The sequence below is a fragment of the Aspergillus ibericus genome, assembly GCF_003184845.1.
Source record: "Aspergillus ibericus CBS 121593 unplaced genomic scaffold BO80scaffold_20, whole genome shotgun sequence".
Taxonomy (NCBI): Eukaryota; Fungi; Ascomycota; class Eurotiomycetes; order Eurotiales; family Aspergillaceae; genus Aspergillus; species Aspergillus ibericus.
The window spans coordinates 156,216-172,567 of NW_020292118.1; the positions used below are offsets into that span (position 1 = coordinate 156,216).

Sequence of the window (16,352 nt, forward strand, 5' to 3'; positions counted from 1 at the left end):
GCGGCGAGCTCCAAAGTGATTTCAGTGCATCGGCCGAAGCAGTAGACCTGGATCCACAACAACACACAGCTGCCTACCCCCTCGTACAGGCTATACCAAAAGGGGGCCCATGTCGGTGACAGTGCAAGATAAGAGAAAAATACCTCAATCTCGGCGGGCGATGGGAGTTCGGTCGGCAATATGAAGGTCACCATTTGGTTTGGGACTTTTTGGTGGTAGCTAGTGCTGGAGTGTATGTCGGAAGGGAAGAAAGGGGGTTGGTATAAAAAAGTATAGTACAAAGTATTCTCGGAGGAGGAAGAGAGGCTTTTTCACTGAACAATAGAACAATCCCCTAAAGGCATCCATTTTAAGGCTGGGGTCCTAACTTAGCAAGGTCAAACAGAAACCTAGCAAATCGGCATCCATTCATAAGGCTGCGGTCCGATTTAGTGTAGTTAAACAGAAACCTAGCAAATCAGCATCTATTTGCCTCAGTTGAGAGCAGATTGATTTTTTAGCTGTGGATATGATCCACTTGTGGAGGCTTGGGTATAGCGGGTCGATGCGGCTTGGTTCCGGTAAAGGCAGACACACTCCACTGCTGTACTCGCTTTGTAGATACTGTAGATCCTCGCTATAACGAACTAATTGGGAACGCCAGTTTCGTTCGTTATATAGAGGAATTAGTTATATAGGGGGACTTTTGTATGACAATGGCCGAAAAAGCCCGCTTATAAAATTCGTTCTGTCAAGGAATTCGTTGTAGCGAGGTCCGTTATAACGAGGATCCACAGTAGTATAGAATAGTAGAGACGCAGAGTCTCCATGCCTTTGAGATATGTCCTATCGAACGGATCTTCTTGTCTGCCTTTGCCTCTAATTGCTTCGACATCTATGTTCAGTAGTGACTTATTGTGTCTCGCTTAGAGAAATAAAAAGCTGGTCTAAGAGACTGGACATAAGCCTATCCAGAAAACAACTATAAATTGGACAATCCCTTTGTCTTTTGGCTTCTTGACCCTACTCTCGTTCATGTTGTCGTCCTTCATTACATTTGCTTTTTAACCTCTCCTGATCGCAAAATGAGACTTCTCAACTACAGAACACTGAGTCTATGCACCGCATTGGCTGAGGTGTCCGCCGCGGACATCCCGCATACATGGAATGTGGCAGCCTCAGTCATTTCAAGTGTTCTAGCCACCAAGTTTGGCACTCCTGGGAACGGTGTTATTGTGTCCGCGGGGTTTGGTACCATCCATCTGATCGAAACGATCGAAAACTGCATCCCCGTCGGAGAAAGCGGCAGTACTGAGGACTCTCTCACCTGTGCTAAGTCTGTTGTCTCCGCTGCTGCTCTCTTCGGGATGGCCTACAATAATTATCGGCAGGTGGGCTACTGGACAAACAAGCGTGATGGGTTCGGAGGCGACGTCGCGTACATCGATGACTACTTCAGCCAGATGGGGTCCCATGTCGCAATCTCCGACGTCCACTTCGAAGGTGTTCCGCTCAATGTCACGCACTTGCCCCAGACCATGGGCAAGCGCAGCAGCGCGGGCGAGGATTCGGCCATCCGCGCCCTCCACAACTCTAGCATGCCCCTGAGCTTTGTGTATCAGGACACGCGCGAGAATTACGTGCCCCTCCTGGTGGCCACCAACGGCACTCACTACCACATCGGGCATCTGGTTCCTAGTAGCAGCAGAAGCGGCAGTGAGAACAACAGCGCATCGCTCCAACGCCGCGGAGCCATTGACCCGAACTACACCCATGTTGGCAGTGGCGGCGTCAAATTGCAGTGCAACTCCGAGGGCGCCGTGATGACGGAAACGCAGGTAGAATTGTTTCTGGATTCCCCCATGTCGGGCACAAGTAGCAGCTCGGCGGCGATGAACGTCTTCCTCAACCTTGTGAATTATTCTACCTTCGCGGGCTTCTCCTTCAGCGAGTGGGTGGATGGGGATCTGAGTGGGCAGTGGGCCATGGAAGCTGAGAGCAACGGGTTCGGGACTAACTGGGAGACGAACTGGAATTGGTGCTTTGGAGTGGAGGCGGCCAGTTGTGATAAGGGGTTGTAGTCTTTTTCAAATACAGGATTACTTGATGTTCGATTTTAGGTGATTATATTTTCAGAATTGCACGAAGCTTGAACGAAGGCTAATAGGCCGATGGAGGAAGCCCTGTGAAATCCAAAGATATATATTAGTAGTATCAGTATCACAATTATGATACTGTTCGAGAAATGTATTCCAAGATACAATAGAGGGTTGTTATTGCCGGCTCGCTTACTGATTATGTTAAAATTGACCTAGCTTCCTGTAGCTTCAATCACTGGGATTCTATTTGCCTGTCATTCTCCGCAAGCCCCTGCCTCCAGCTCCAGTACTTTTCTCATCCATCTGACCTGACAATCTTTTCACTCCATATCCGGCATTTTATAGGTGTTGTTTTATAAATCAAACTATAGTATATCTTCAAAGTCACCTCATACAGGACTAGCGAGATGGCCGTGTCCTATAATAATACTGTACGGTTAGTGCTTAACATAAACTAATAATAAGCATTCTAAGGCTATCTTCCATCCAAATCTTTCCATTAGTACTCTGAGAGAATATCATCCAGTTCAAGCTCAGCAGCAACCTGAGGTCTGGTATATAGCCATATATAAACAATAACAAAGCACCCATCATCCAATTTTCTAATATCGGACACCTTAGCAGGGATCTTCAGTACCCGCCTCCAGACATACACTCACAACATCACCAAAACGAAGACACCAAGTTACCAGGCTGGCACGGTTCATTCGCTCCAGACTATTCCAAGACTTTGCACTTCCTATTAGAGTCGGACTAAAGTCTTGGGAACCGTCCCGCGTAACATGATAAACGAATCTGAAAAGGGCTAGGCCCTGTCAGCCATCCGGAATTGGAACATCTATGTTCTAACCCATCTAGTCCTAGACCTTAATCTGATAATATCTATAGAAAGGATAGAAATCTCTAGAGCAGTAAAGAAGCTTACTAAAATTATAAAAAAATTCTCTAGAAAGAGTTGTCTATAAGAAGACCTAATGTATCTATAGATTAGATAATTCTTTCTTTAATAAATTTAATTTCTTTATAAATTATTATATTTTATGTAGTCTACCTAGCTTCTTAGCCTATTATATTTTTAAATTTACTCCTTCTTCGAAGTATTTATTAGATAATAGACTGGTAACATATAATAATTATAATAAATTACCGTTTTTAATACAGGAATACGACTCCCAGGAGAGTCATAACCACCCAATTCAAACTGGATATCATGGTGAGAGATGACGCGGTGCCGGTGTATACTGCAGCCGGGGAAGTACCAAGCGCCGCGGTATGACTAGTTGTGGAGGGGAGAAATGAGTGGGGAAGAAACGGCAGACGATTTGACCGGGATAAGTGATGTCGATTTGATGGTTGCGACAGGGGTGCTTGCTGCGGAGATGACCTCTGCAGGGAATATGTCTTCGGGATTCTCGGAATTGAAGCTGATGGAGGAATCTTTGGTGCCTGCGATGGGATGTTTTCCGGTGATTTCCGGGGTGGTGGATTCTGACTGGGAGGAAGGAATGGAGGCGGGGGTGGAGAGGTAATTGTTAGTACTGCCTGGAGTTTGGACAGTTGTGGTCACTGAGGATGGGGTGGTGTGCATAGGTTTTGTCTTGTCGGATGATCCACTTGATACAGAGGAAAGAGTGATGGTGGTTTCCACTGGGACTACGCTGGTGTAGACGGAGATTGTCTCGTGGGATGCTTCGCCTGCAGAGGGAGTTAGGGTTGTGGTATCGTATCTCGTTGCTGTGGCGTGAATCTCGTTCTCGGACAGGCTAGCGCCGGTCGACTGGGTCTCAGAAACCATTCCTGTAGCCACAGGAGAGGTGGTAATATATGCAACAGCCGTCTCGGTGGTAGTGTATGCCCCAATGGCCAGATGAGTAGAGATACTGACGGGAGCAGCAGTGCTGGTCTCGGTGACAGTCACTGGAAAAATCGTAGTATAGTCCACAATTGTCTCAGTGGTCAGATATATGGTTTTGTCGGATGCCGGGCAGTTCTTGACCGAGGACTGGCATGCCGTGACAGTATGGACGGCGGTATGGGACACCACAGAAGTCGGGAATTGCGATCCATAACCCGTGCCAGGAGAACTAGTCGTATGAGCCCCGGATGGTGTATGAATAAGAGTAGACGAGGACCCAAGGCCAGAGATCGAGTTCGGGCCTGACGCTCGACCGGGATGTCTCGATTGGCCGGATTAAACTGGAAGATCGATGGATGCTAGCACTGGAAGCCCTAATTGGGCTTGCAGAGCTAGTAGAAGGAGGACGGAGAGTATGAGATGCAGCAATAGACGAAGGCACAAAAGAAATTACCGATGGGCTCTGAGCGGCAACATGCGAGCTGGAAGCAGCAGCAGCAGCAGCAGCAGCGCATTGTTCAACGGCTGCAACACTGGTATCCACGGCAAAACCAAACTTCAATGACAGCTCCAGGGCCAGTACAGACAACCTTGACAGAGACAGACGAGCTTTCCGACTGGCTGCCCAAGCATGCAGAAAACGGAGCCGTAGATCCCACAGTCAGGGTGCTGCTATCCAGGAGACTGCTACCCTGGTAGACACTCAACGTACATGACACTGCGGCAGATCCCTTGCGCTCGGTACTCGCCGTGTCAGACGAAACCGACCAGGTTCCAGACACTGACCCCGAATCTGAGCTATCCACTGATTCGGAAGCCTCCAGTGACGTTCCGCTTGTGCTGTCGGCAGTCACCGTGGTTGTTCCATCTGCATTCGTCTCGGCGGTTCCAGTTGAGACGGTCAACCCAGATGTGGTCGTGGACGATGCGCTGGACGAGGATGACCCGGAAGCAATACTTGTGGTCGCAGTGGCAGCGGTGCTGAGGGCGTCGGTTGAAAGTGCAACACTGCTGCCCGTGGAGGTGGCTGCGAGAGAGCTAGTAGTCGCAGAAACACACTCGTTGGTGAACGAAATATCAGCCAAACCAATGATTGGATTTCCTTCCCAGCCTCCCCCTTCGGAACAGCTGATGGAGATGACCAATGGGACGCCCGTCGAAGCAGCTGCTGTATATGTGCCCGTCAACGTAGACCAAGACCCATGTCCGCCGGGGCTGATCCCAGCACTAGCCGCGGAGAGCCCCTGGGAGTTCACCGAGACTTCTAGTGTACACTGCGAGGTGGTGGATGAACTGGTGGCGATGGACCAAGCTAGTGACAACTTGTAAGTGTCTGCTACCAGGGCAGGGATGTTTTGCCGAACGAGGACGGAGTCATATCTCCAGTCTGATATTTCCCTGGGTGAGTTAGTTTGGCCTTGCTGAGATGCAGCTGTACTCACAGGTAGGCGCCTCCATCAGGTCCCCCCCGTGCTGATGACGGGAAAGGTTTCTAGGGTTGGGCCGGCGCTCATGCTCCAGTAGGAGACATAGTCGGAGGAGCCGCCCTTGATCACATCACTTGTCGTGCAGGTATCGGCGACAGCTAGCTGGGTAAATCATAGGATGCTAGAGAGCAAAAGGAGCGAACGAATGGCCATGGTGAATGAATCGGGGAGTGACCCCTTGTGCCAAGCAAATGAGTGACGGGTTTGACTGCGCTCTTTGCAGTCATGACGGCGGAGAACCGGTTAATATAGTATTTTAGGTTTTCACCAGCTAAAGACAGCGGATCGATGGCTCTCCATCCAGGAATTCCAGCCGACGGGTGGAGCTGGCTGCGTGCCTGGCGATCCCCACTATCTCTTGCAGCAACAGCCTGAGCTTTAGTTGTCGGCTTGGCTTGCCATTCATGTATAAGCCAATGGACTGGTGCATTTACTCTGGGGTTAGTCATCAAGAGGCATACCATCCCTTGTCGATTCATCGTGGATTGATTGTGTATGTAGTAAGAAAACTTTCAACGTCTCCAGTTCATCAATTATATTACCTATCAGTGTCATAATAAACCTAACAAAGCACCACTACTGCTTCTCCTCCACCTTCAACACATCACCCGAACCATCCGTAATCGACAGCGCCGATGAACCACCTTTCCCGCCACGCAGTGCCCTCCCTACCTGCACCATCTGCTGCACTCCCCCATCAAGAATGGGATAAAAGATTGCCACAAACATGGCAATCCACAACCAGATGATACCCACAACAACCCACGCAGAGAAGAACTAACCCCGTTAGCACGGTTCCTCCCAACATAAACGGAACATATACTCACCCCCTTCCCAAAAACATACTTCGACCCATACATCGGCAACGGCCACAACACCCAATGACCCAGAAACGTTGCAATGGACCAGAACGCCGCAATACGACCCCATCTCTTTAGCTCCCGAGGATCAAATGACGATATGGCCCCCTGCTCCTCACCAACCGTCACATCACTATCCACTCGATCCAGACCTAGTTTCTCCTTCCTGAACTCCGCCCAGTCGTACCGCTGCGGGTTGACCAACGTAATCACAACAGAATACACGATAGGCGAGAAAGCAGACGCAACAGTCCCATACACACAGGGGAGAATCTCCCCCGTCGAGCTAACAGATACGGTACCGTAGAAGTGTCGCGCAGTGCCCAGCCACACGCCGATTCCTGTGGCCATGCCGAGAATGGGGGCTAGGATGGCGGCTGCTTGGTTTTGACGACGCCAGAGGATGGTGAATGCCATGGGGAAGATGCCGGGGCAGGTTACGACCCCTATACACGTTAATAAACTTTCTTCATAAGAGAGGTAGAGGTGTGAAGGGAGTACCGAGCATATACAACGTCCACCCGAGATCAATACCAACGCAATGGAGCATTGTGCTAAAGCCAGCGGAAAAGGCAGCGAAGAATATAACACCAAAGTGACTAGCTCGGATGATGTCTCTGTCTGAGGCGGCCTTGTTGATGTATTCACGGTATACGTCGAAGCTGAGGATCGAGCTGACGGCGATGACCTGTGCGGAGAGGGTGGAGGTCACGGCCATGAAAGTGATGAGGAGGACGGCTGCCGCGCCGCCTTTTCCTGCGATGGCCATGGCGGCATATGGGAGGACGAGGCCGTTGCTGACTTCGACGGAGGTCATGCGCTGTGCTTGTTAGTGGTGGGGTGATGTGATTGGGAGGGTACCTACGCGGGGATAGGTTGGGAAGAAGGATGTGTTTTCGAGACCGAGGGCGAGAGAGCTTTTGATGGTGCCGAGGGCCCAGGGGGATGGCGAAGTAGGCGATGCCGCCGATGGTGTAGCCTGGCACTACTGATGAGGGGGCGGCTGAGAAGGCTTTGATGAAGTAGCTGGTGTCCATCTGGGACTGTTAGTGGTGCTGATGAAGGGGGAGGAGGTGCTTACAATCACGAGGCCGAAGTTGGAGCAAATGTGGAGGATGCCGAACAGAATCGCCTAGTAATGTTAGAAATGAAAGCGATAGGGCAATGTACGCACCCCCTTCGAAGTCATCGTCAGGTATGGCCCGTCCTGATTGCCGGAGACAGGATGACGCTGTGCAGCTGCTTGGACAAGGTCATATAGCTTGCCGATGGAGCCGACCTCTTCCACAGTGAACGCTTTGATGGAAAAGTAGCATGCGATGATAAGGATGATGGCTGTGTGGAAGTAGTCTGTGAGAAAAGTCGTTTTGATTCCACCTACAAAGGTGTAGACTGTCACGCCAACGGGCAGTAAAAATGTTGCGGCGATGATGTGCATCCCGGTTCTATATGGTTAGTGATGATTTCCACACTGAAGGAACACTTACATGGCTGAGATAACCGCTGCAGCGCCCAAGAGCATGTTCGCGCAGGAAAAGATGTTGTTAATCAGACACAAGGTCATCAAGACCACATGAGCGACGCGGCCTAAACTGTCAGCCATATCCATTGGAGATGGGAGCACATACCGTATTGAATCCGGACCACTTCGAGCGACGTGTGCGCATCTGGGATCTTCCTTTTGCATGATATACTAACGCTAAAAAGACAATCATGGGACTGCAGCCCGCTGCGAACCAGAATGGACCAGCTACTCCGTAGTTGTACCCGACGAGTGATGCTCCTAGCATGGCCGTTGTCCATAGCCAGGACTAGGCTGTCAGCGAGGCATAGCTAAACATGAAGTTGTCCTACCGAAATCACAGCCGATGCAGTCAAGCCTGTCCGGACCGTGCGATTGGCAGTCATGAACCTGGACGGTTAGTATGAGCAGATCGAGGTACACCTGACATACATCTCAGTTTTTTTGTTATCTTCTCCAGTCGTCTTCTTTAGGACCTTGGTGATGACCATCATCACTGCTCGGTTAGCTGGATCCCTTATCCACCGAGTGAACATACCACAAGCAATGACCAGCCCCAACACTACGACAATGACATATCCGACAGCCTGGGACAGCGGGGGCTGCACAGACGCGCTCTGCTGCACGGGCGTGAATTTCAAGCATTTTGATACACTAGTACTCTTCTCGAGCACAGGCTTATGTCCATAAAGTAGCAGCAGACGACGTGGACGTCGACAGATATATTCCTAAGATCTACATCCAGCATGACCACGCTGTTGCCGATCATCGATCCTGCATGAACACCCGTGTTCCCTGATGATACGATAGCTAGTGCATATGAGGTGCTCTGGTCCAATCAATACCTAGAAATAAGCTCAGTCGGCCGATAGAGTGCATGAAGTGAAAAGAAAGTTTAGGATTGCGTGACAGCGCGGATGGTTGGCGGCATCGCCCAAAGATAGGGCGCTGCCGCGGAACCCTAAGCCTGCTCAAAGCTCCGTCCAACCGAATCATCAAACCCGGTTATGAAAGGTAGGACCAAGTTTTAAGATAAAGAGCTCCGATAGTCCCCGCGGTACGGGGTTTTGCATGGATTGATCCCCGTCAACCCCTCATGCCATCACGCCATCCCGGCCCACTGTGGTGCTACATCACCACCATCGAGGGGTTGCTGATCATCCGTACTTATTCCGCGGTCGGCCAGGTTGATGATATTACCCACGGTTTTTTATATAATTGTTAGTTTTCCCACATCTTCAACCAGCCTGAACCGACAGTCACGGCATATCCCCTACACCTTCTATCCGACCGCGACTCACCATGGCGACTGACACCCCCGCACCTCGACCCCGCAAATCGCTCATTCTCAATGCCTTTGTGGAAATGTGTACGCACCCGAACCGACTTCATAGCAGTTTCTAACTCTTCCCAGGCAGCGGTCACCAGTCCCCTGGACTCTGGCGACACCCGGAGGATGAATCGCACCGGTTCAACGACATCGACCACTGGATCGAGCTGGCTAAACTGCTCGAATCGGCCAAGTTTCACGGCATCTTCATTGCCGACGTCCTCGGTACATTACCCCTCCTCAATAACCAAACCATGCTAACCCCTCAGGCGGCTACGACGTATACAAAGGCCCGCGGAATCTCGAGCCGGCCATCATCTCCGGGGCGCAATGGCCTGTCAATGAGCCTCTAGCTGTGGTGCCTGCCATGGCGGCGGCGACACAGAACATTGGCTTCGGAGTGACGGTCACGACGACTTACGAACAGCCCTATCATCTCGCCCGCCGTTTATCCACGATTGACCACCTCACCAAGGGACGGTAAGTTTTCCCTCCCCTATCCGTATCACTATGATACTAACATTCCCAGAATCGGATGGAATGTAAAAAATCCCCTAATCCCAGCTAATCTACCCCAACTCACCATCCCAGATCGTCACCGGCTATCTCGACTCCGCAGCCCGCAACCTCGGCCACACCCAACAACCCCAGGTATGCCTTCCCCAATCCCCTTTGGTTCCCCCCCCCCCCCAAAACACAACCCCCTAACAACTCCCAGCACGACGACCGCTACGCCCAAGCAGAAGAATACATCCGAGTAACCTACAAGCTCTGGGAATCCTCCTGGCGCTCCGACGCCGTGGTCCTCGACCGCAGCCGCGGAATCTACACGGACCCAACCCGCGTTCGCACGATCAACCACACCGGGAAATACTACACCGTCCCCGGCCCCCACATCTGCCAACCGAGCCCACAACGCACGCCCGTCATCCTGCAAGCCGGGACCTCCAAAGCAGGCAAGGCCTTCGCCGCACAACACGCCGAGGCGATCTTCGTCGCGGGGCACAGCCCCTCCGTGGTGGCGAAGAACATCGCCGAGATTCGCGAACTAGCGACCCGGGAATTCGGACGGGATGGAAAAGCGATCAAGTTTCTGGCGCTGTTGTGTCCGGTGCTGGGACGGACGGAGGAGGAGGCGAGGGAGAAGTTTCAGTATTTTAGGAGTTTGGGGAGTGTGGAGGGGGCGTTGGCGCTGTTTGGGGGCTGGACGGGGATTGATCTAGGGAGGTATGGGGAGGAGGAGGAGTTGAGGTTTGTGGAGAGTAATGCGATTCGGTATGTGGTTTCGTTATGGGGTCTTTGTGGTGCTTTGTTGGGGGTTGGTGAGGATGCTAATGGGGTGGTTATGTAGGTCGGCTGTGGAGGGCTGGTCCAAGGCCACGCCGGAGGTGGAGAAATGGACCAAGGCCACGGTGGGCCAGCATATCACGGTGGGAGGGCTGGGGGCGACGCCGGTGGGAACACCGCAGCAGGTGGCCGATGAGATGGAACGGTGGGTGAATGAGGCGGATGTGGATGGGTTTAATCTGGTGAGTGGTCATGGAATGGTAGGTATAGGTACAGGGGGGAAGTGGCTGACCGATGCAGGCGTATGCGATTAAACCCGGCTCGTTCAAGGATATCATCGACTTGCTGATTCCGGAGCTTCGCAAGAGAGGCCTCTTCTGGGATGATTATGCCGTGACGAAGGGCACGTATCGTGAGAATCTTTACGGGAAGGAGGGTCAGAGTGGTCCGCCGGCGGATCATCCGGCTGCAAAGTATCGCTGGCATGCGGGCGTGGATGCGGCGGAGCATCGGATTCCGGATAATTGAGGCTGCAGTGGGAGCAGCCCTGAATGATGATGTTGCAGACGAGTGTATGGGATTAGCTTGTCATTATATTACATGGTTCGCCGATTACAGAACCGGCACATTGGGAACAGCCCAGTCACAGTCCAGGTATCAAATCAAGCATACTCAAGTTGCTTCAAGCGATGATAATGTAGAGTCCAACCCCTGGAGTCGTCATTGTGTATATCTATAGCTCTAGACTCGCCGGGGTTAATATCATATTGATCAATATCGTGAATAGGGCGGCGGTGCCGTCTCAACCCTATCCACCCCCACACCCTCCTGCAACCCATACACATCCAGGGTAGCTACAGCCTGACTGGCCCTCTTCTTCCGCTTCAGACTTCTCCTATACATCCAGATAACGATGATGAGGAGTCCGATGGCACCCCCGACCCCTACGCCCACCCCTACTCCAATATTAACCGAGCGACTGGAGATGTTCGAGCCCTTGGACTTTGCAGTCGACGAGCAACTGGCCACTTCCCCAACGGTGATGTTTTGGGGAAGTGAGGTGCCGCAGTTAATGTGGACTTGGGATTCGATTTCCACCTGTTGGAAGATTTCGAGGGAGGAAAAGTTCGCTCTATACCTCGGTTGAATATTAAAGAGGTTGATTGATGAGTGCAGAGGCAGATGGACTTACGAGGAGATTTTTCCCTCGAGGAGGATTTTACTCGCCTCGATGAGGGAGGATAGGTCCACATCGAGGGGGGTGGAGCTGTCGATGGTGATATCCGCTGTTGTGTTGTGCAATGACGGTAGGTTGATGCTGCGATATCGGTCAGCGCAGGGGCAAGAGGGGGTGGAAGAAGTATTCTACCTGCTCATAGCTCCCTTGAACTTGAGGCTTTCTGTGACGGAGCTCAGCTCAGGGAAGCTCATGTTCAGGGGATTGCCGTGGTTGGAAATGAAGACACCAGCATAGTGTGCATCGCTTCCGGTAGTGGCAAGGACGGGTAATGATAAACTAATCAATTAACCTCAACGCCCAGGAGGGATGGAGGGAGGGGCAAACCTGGAGAGATTTCCTGCGATTTTCACTTGACTGGCGTTTCGCAAGGCCGGAAGATTCACATCGAAGGCTGTCCCCGAGGGCGCTGTACAGTCCGAGTCGCTACATATCTCGAGAATCTTGGTCACTGTATCAAGTTTCGGGAGGTCAAGGCTACACAGTTAGTAGACGATCGATCTGATCGGGGAAGGAGAAAATACCTTGCTAACTGGCCTGTGATCCAGATGTAATCTGCCTGGTATATTTTGGGCGAAGAGAAACTCAAGGATTCGAAATTGTCGACATTAAAGCTGGACGCAGTTTGCAGCTGGGGCAGGGAAAGGGATCTCAAATTCGACGAGTCGACGTCCATGGAGCCGAGCGATAAGAGATCGGGAAACTCGATCGAGGTTAAATTCGACCCCACGGTGACGACGCCGGTGATGTTGATCAGGTTGTGAACGATGGCTGCACCGGTGAAATTCTTCCCAAAGCCAATGTCCCCATGTAACGTGGTGCAGTTTGTCGTATACGTGTCCAGCTCCTCTTGACTGAAAAAATTCTTCACGTCCACGTCAAAATCCCCATACGTGGTATTGGCATAGCACTCCTGAGCCGCAACGACTACTCAGCGTCAATAAATTGATCCGGAACTAGTAGATAGTAGTCATCATGGCAATGCGTACCCGTGAAACCTCCCACGGCCACCGCAACCGTGGCGCGGAGGCCAAGAAGTTTCATGATGAACTGGTCCAGTCAGATTTCGGAAGGCTCGGTAAACTGGGTCCCGGGCCCTTTTATGACCCTTTGTCCCTGGTGGCGGTGTCGGCCTCATTTCACCGGGCCCCATAATTTCCACGATAAGAGCAAAGTGGGTGTATAGCCGAAACGAACTTGGGCTGTGTTGAGCATAGTGCCCGAGAGATTGCAGCAGGGCAAGCCAGATGACTGGCTGGGAAATCTTCCATCGGACGCGAGGCCCGCGTTAGGACTAGTCTAGGGGTTCAGGGATCGATAGTGCGCATTAGCCCGTGGTTAGCGTCTTTTCGAGCCCGAACGCGTTTAAGTGCTCATGAGGGAGGTTGAATACATTATTTCAGCGTCAGGCTACTGTTTCCCACACGACGGGTGGGTTTACGCATTGTAGTTGTATCACCGACCAAGTTTGATGAAAAAAAAAAAAAAAAAAAAAGACCACAGACACCCCTGTTCAAGACCATGTGCGTCGACACCCAAGACCGCTAATTCGTCTCGGAAACCCCCGGATAAACAGAAAAGGCATGTCTTCTAACAACGTGAGTATGGCTAAGACTGCACTTCATCAGGTGGCCAGTTATTCAACTGAAGAGTATATGTCCTCCACGGGAACCCGGGCTGCAAATCATCCTCGCGAAAACCCCAAGCTGCAGCAACCCGCTGGTCCGGCCGATAGTCCACTTTGGCGGACCACGTGGCGCTTACGCCGTCTACACCGGCGGCGAACTTGAAATTTAGCTGAACGGTGGCATTCAGATTGAATTGCAACGAGGTCAGCCGAGGCATATGCCGTGCGGCATATCCCAGCGATATGAACAGCCGGTGAAACTGCTCAACTTCCATGATACGGCGAGCCACATGCCCCCTTTCCGAATGGCAGATTTCCTCCTCCCAGTCATCGATTGCCGCGATATCAGCTTCAGCCTCGGGTTTGGGGCGGAGGAGCCATTTACCTAGGAAACCGGTCAGCAGGGTCCATACTGTGCAGGGATCGGCTGCAAAATTTACCGGAAGGAAGCCATGGAGGAATAGAGCTTAACTCTATGACCTCGAGGTGAGGCCAACATAAGGATGTAGTTTTAGGTTGTCCGTCATCATCCAGGGGACATAGAAAATCGAGGGAGAGAGAAAGTTTGTTTAACTTCAGGACCCGGAGGGAAAAGCTAAGGTCTCGGAGGGTCACGGCGAGGCGATCAACCTCGGAGGATAGAACGTTTAAGGCAGGCATGGAAGTCTTCCAAGGTCCCTCCTTTTGGTTGATAAAACCAAAGACTTGAAGACTGCGAGGCACAATGCTCAAGCCGTCAGACACCGCTAAGGCCAGTGGACAAGATGTCAGTAAGTGCTATGAACGAGGAGGATCCAACGGAGAAGCTGTCGCACCTTGACGCCTTGCTTGGATGTACTCTAGTTGATCCGGCCGAGTGAGATAATCCAAGTCCACGTGCAGTTCCACAATCGTCGGACAGTGCTGCACAATTTGGAAAATGGCTTGCGCCCACACCTGGTGATCCCTCTCGACACCCGATGGCTCGTATATGCGCATAAACGAGAGCTTATGGATGCACGCAACTTGCGGGAGCATGGACGCATCATGGTTTGGAAAGCAAGCCCGATAGGGTTTGGTGGCCTTTGTACGGCCATTTCGGAATTCCCATGTATACTCCCAAGCATCGGGGTAAGATGATGTGCACGGCTCTTCACCTTGTTCGCGGCCCACGAGTCCTAGTTGCAGGGACAGGCGATGGCCTGAGCCCCAGGAGTTCAGAAGCTTGAAACAGTTCAAGTACCGCTGATTGAAATGCCTCGTCATTTGCATCTCGGACCGGATTCTTCAGTTGATATCCTTTGTGCTTGCGAGTGGTCCAGTCTGGGAGTTCATACGGGACGACTATATTGTACTGAACATGGCGAATCCAGGCACGCCGTGCCATTCCCACACCCGAGGTTAGTGCTGTGAAGCGTGTTAGGGAGATCCCTGGTTGAGGGGATTCGTCCACGTCCCCGGTGCTGTGGACGACAAGGTTTTTAGAGTAGATGAATTGCTCAAAGACTGGCTGCCATCGACGGCAGACAACTGTATATGGGACCAAGGATTCACCTCCATGATTCAAATAACCTGCAATCTGAGATAGAAGCTCTAAAGGGAGTGTGCCGGCCATGGTATATCGTGGCCACCACTGAACTGGTGGTCACTAGTCATGAGTGCGAAAGCAAGGAAGTACGACGTTGGTTCTCGCTCGCATTCCCCAGCCACATAGCTGACTAAGCGAGACATAAATTTTATGACCACCATGAAACCGGTCTCTCTTTCATTCTATTCCCAACCTAGATTGTGCCTACAGCGTTACTATACCATACAGGATTGGAAGACTACAGGCTGTTCAACGGTTGGCCCTAAGCAATGATCGGACCCCAAATTGCCACTCCCACTATTAGCTTGGCATTTTGTTGAGAGAATTTTCCGGAGTGCCAAGACAGGGCGTTAACCAAAAAGTGTGAACTGGGCAGAAATGAAAGGAATGTAGGAGGGCTTAAATGAAAACCTCGATGATATCCAGAACTAATGATACCAATGAAAAAATACGCAGCAGGTTCACACCCTTTCAAGTAGGCGGGCCATAGACAAGGTCTCCTGCAGATCCTCAGGCAACGACACCGGAAGGTTCCAAGATTGAAGAGGGCTTCTCAGGTAGAATCAATGAATAGTTATGTCCTCAGCACGATTTCTGATCATTCGGGTGATGCTCGCCATCCGTACTTGAGACTCTTTTTAGCTTTGCTACTGAGAAATATATTACCCGCCTCCTCCTGTTCCATGTATCGCAGCTTGCCCCACGCTTACCAGAGGTCATTTACATCGCTTCCAGATTGTAATTATCGTCCTTTGTCATACCGATTCATTCCTTCGCTAGTTAATAGCATTTTAATCATACTGCAATGTCAATGGAAGCGCTACCAGGGGAGGGTGATTTTAGAGTTGTGCATCGCCATATATGCCCACCTAACCTACATAAAACGTAATACTTTAAATCCCCCGCTATTACATCCACCCTGCAGTGTTGTCTTCACATTAAAAAGGGATAGTAAAGGTCATGGCAGGATTTTAACCTTCGAAAGCGATCAATCTCGACCGAGTATCACCTTAAGGAGACCGGACGACTCCGTCGCCGTACCACAAGAGGAGAGGTACAGTACCAGTGGTAGCTGTGGGTCCAATGATGACTGGTTTGATTACATTTCCTGGTCCCTGGCAGGTGCATGCAAAACGCTGGAGCGATTTCGATCGCTTGTCAGTGAGACCTTAAGACCAGGTCCAATTCTGGAGCCAATTTAGCCATTAATCACAGTTCTACCCCTGCGGTATTCTACATCTGTCCTGGTCACGACCGTATGAGCTACCAGCCCTGAAACGGTAATTCGGACTTTGGCTTTCGGCCACATTTGGGACCTATTTTTGAGGCCAAAGTTCATCGGGTGGTTTTGGTGTGAAAGACCCACCTCATCAAAGAGTCTTGGAAATTACTTTACAAGGTCGCTGGTTAACTGGCTAGATTCGGTATGTTTACTATATGGGTTTATCAGGAACCACTCGAGGGGGTTGGTACGGTCTCATAATTCCCTGGTACTAATGATG

At 51.2% G+C, this 16,352-nt stretch overlaps 6 protein-coding genes across 6 annotated transcripts; 2 read left to right on the forward strand and 4 right to left on the reverse strand.

The window, feature by feature from the left end:
• Positions 1–1,064: 1,064 nt before the first annotated feature.
• Positions 1,065–2,060, forward strand: BO80DRAFT_434898 (uncharacterized protein; the record flags this gene model as incomplete). Its single annotated transcript, XM_025720890.1, has 1 exon — positions 1,065–2,060. The coding sequence occupies one exon, from the start codon at positions 1,065–1,067 to the stop codon at positions 2,058–2,060; it is 996 nt and encodes a 331-aa protein (XP_025575136.1).
• A 1,294-nt stretch (positions 2,061–3,354) lies between these two features.
• Positions 3,355–5,573, reverse strand: BO80DRAFT_434899 (uncharacterized protein; the record flags this gene model as incomplete). The annotated part of the gene is made up of 3 exons (XM_025720891.1): positions 3,355–3,995; positions 4,646–5,365; positions 5,564–5,573. The coding sequence occupies 3 exons, from the start codon at positions 5,571–5,573 to the stop codon at positions 3,355–3,357; spliced, it is 1,371 nt and encodes a 456-aa protein (XP_025575137.1).
• A 411-nt stretch (positions 5,574–5,984) lies between these two features.
• BO80DRAFT_493706 (sodium:solute symporter family protein) lies at positions 5,985–8,571 on the reverse strand (the record flags this gene model as incomplete). The annotated part of the gene is made up of 13 exons (XM_025723831.1): positions 5,985–6,197; positions 6,248–6,726; positions 6,782–7,100; positions 7,146–7,259; positions 7,362–7,412; positions 7,455–7,725; positions 7,768–7,867; positions 7,909–7,954; positions 7,990–8,091; positions 8,135–8,192; positions 8,235–8,310; positions 8,341–8,422; positions 8,464–8,571. The coding sequence occupies 13 exons, from the start codon at positions 8,569–8,571 to the stop codon at positions 5,997–5,999; spliced, it is 2,007 nt and encodes a 668-aa protein (XP_025575138.1). The 3' UTR covers positions 5,985–5,996.
• A 336-nt stretch (positions 8,572–8,907) lies between these two features.
• BO80DRAFT_425219 (LLM class flavin-dependent oxidoreductase) lies at positions 8,908–11,074 on the forward strand. Its single transcript, XM_025719466.1, has 8 exons — positions 8,908–9,171; positions 9,217–9,357; positions 9,402–9,612; positions 9,662–9,674; positions 9,724–9,783; positions 9,851–10,407; positions 10,484–10,661; positions 10,720–11,074. The coding sequence occupies exons 1-8, from the start codon at positions 9,105–9,107 to the stop codon at positions 10,945–10,947; spliced, it is 1,455 nt and encodes a 484-aa protein (XP_025575139.1). The 5' UTR covers positions 8,908–9,104; the 3' UTR covers positions 10,948–11,074.
• A 42-nt stretch (positions 11,075–11,116) lies between these two features.
• Positions 11,117–12,701, reverse strand: BO80DRAFT_425220 (uncharacterized protein; the record flags this gene model as incomplete). The annotated part of the gene is made up of 6 exons (XM_025719467.1): positions 11,117–11,551; positions 11,612–11,737; positions 11,789–11,935; positions 11,984–12,133; positions 12,181–12,583; positions 12,646–12,701. Coding segments are annotated over 6 exons (1,243 nt in total), but the record flags the coding sequence as incomplete, so codon positions are not given.
• Positions 12,702–13,264: 563 nt separating this feature from the next.
• Positions 13,265–14,887, reverse strand: BO80DRAFT_493708 (F-box protein; the record flags this gene model as incomplete). Its single annotated transcript, XM_025723832.1, has 4 exons — positions 14,542–14,887; positions 14,099–14,486; positions 13,724–14,029; positions 13,265–13,668 (listed from the first exon to the last, which is right to left on the reverse strand). Exons 1-4 carry the CDS (start codon positions 14,875–14,877, stop codon positions 13,265–13,267), a joined length of 1,434 nt encoding a protein of 477 aa, XP_025575141.1. The 5' UTR covers positions 14,878–14,887.
• Positions 14,888–16,352: the final 1,465 nt, after the last annotated feature.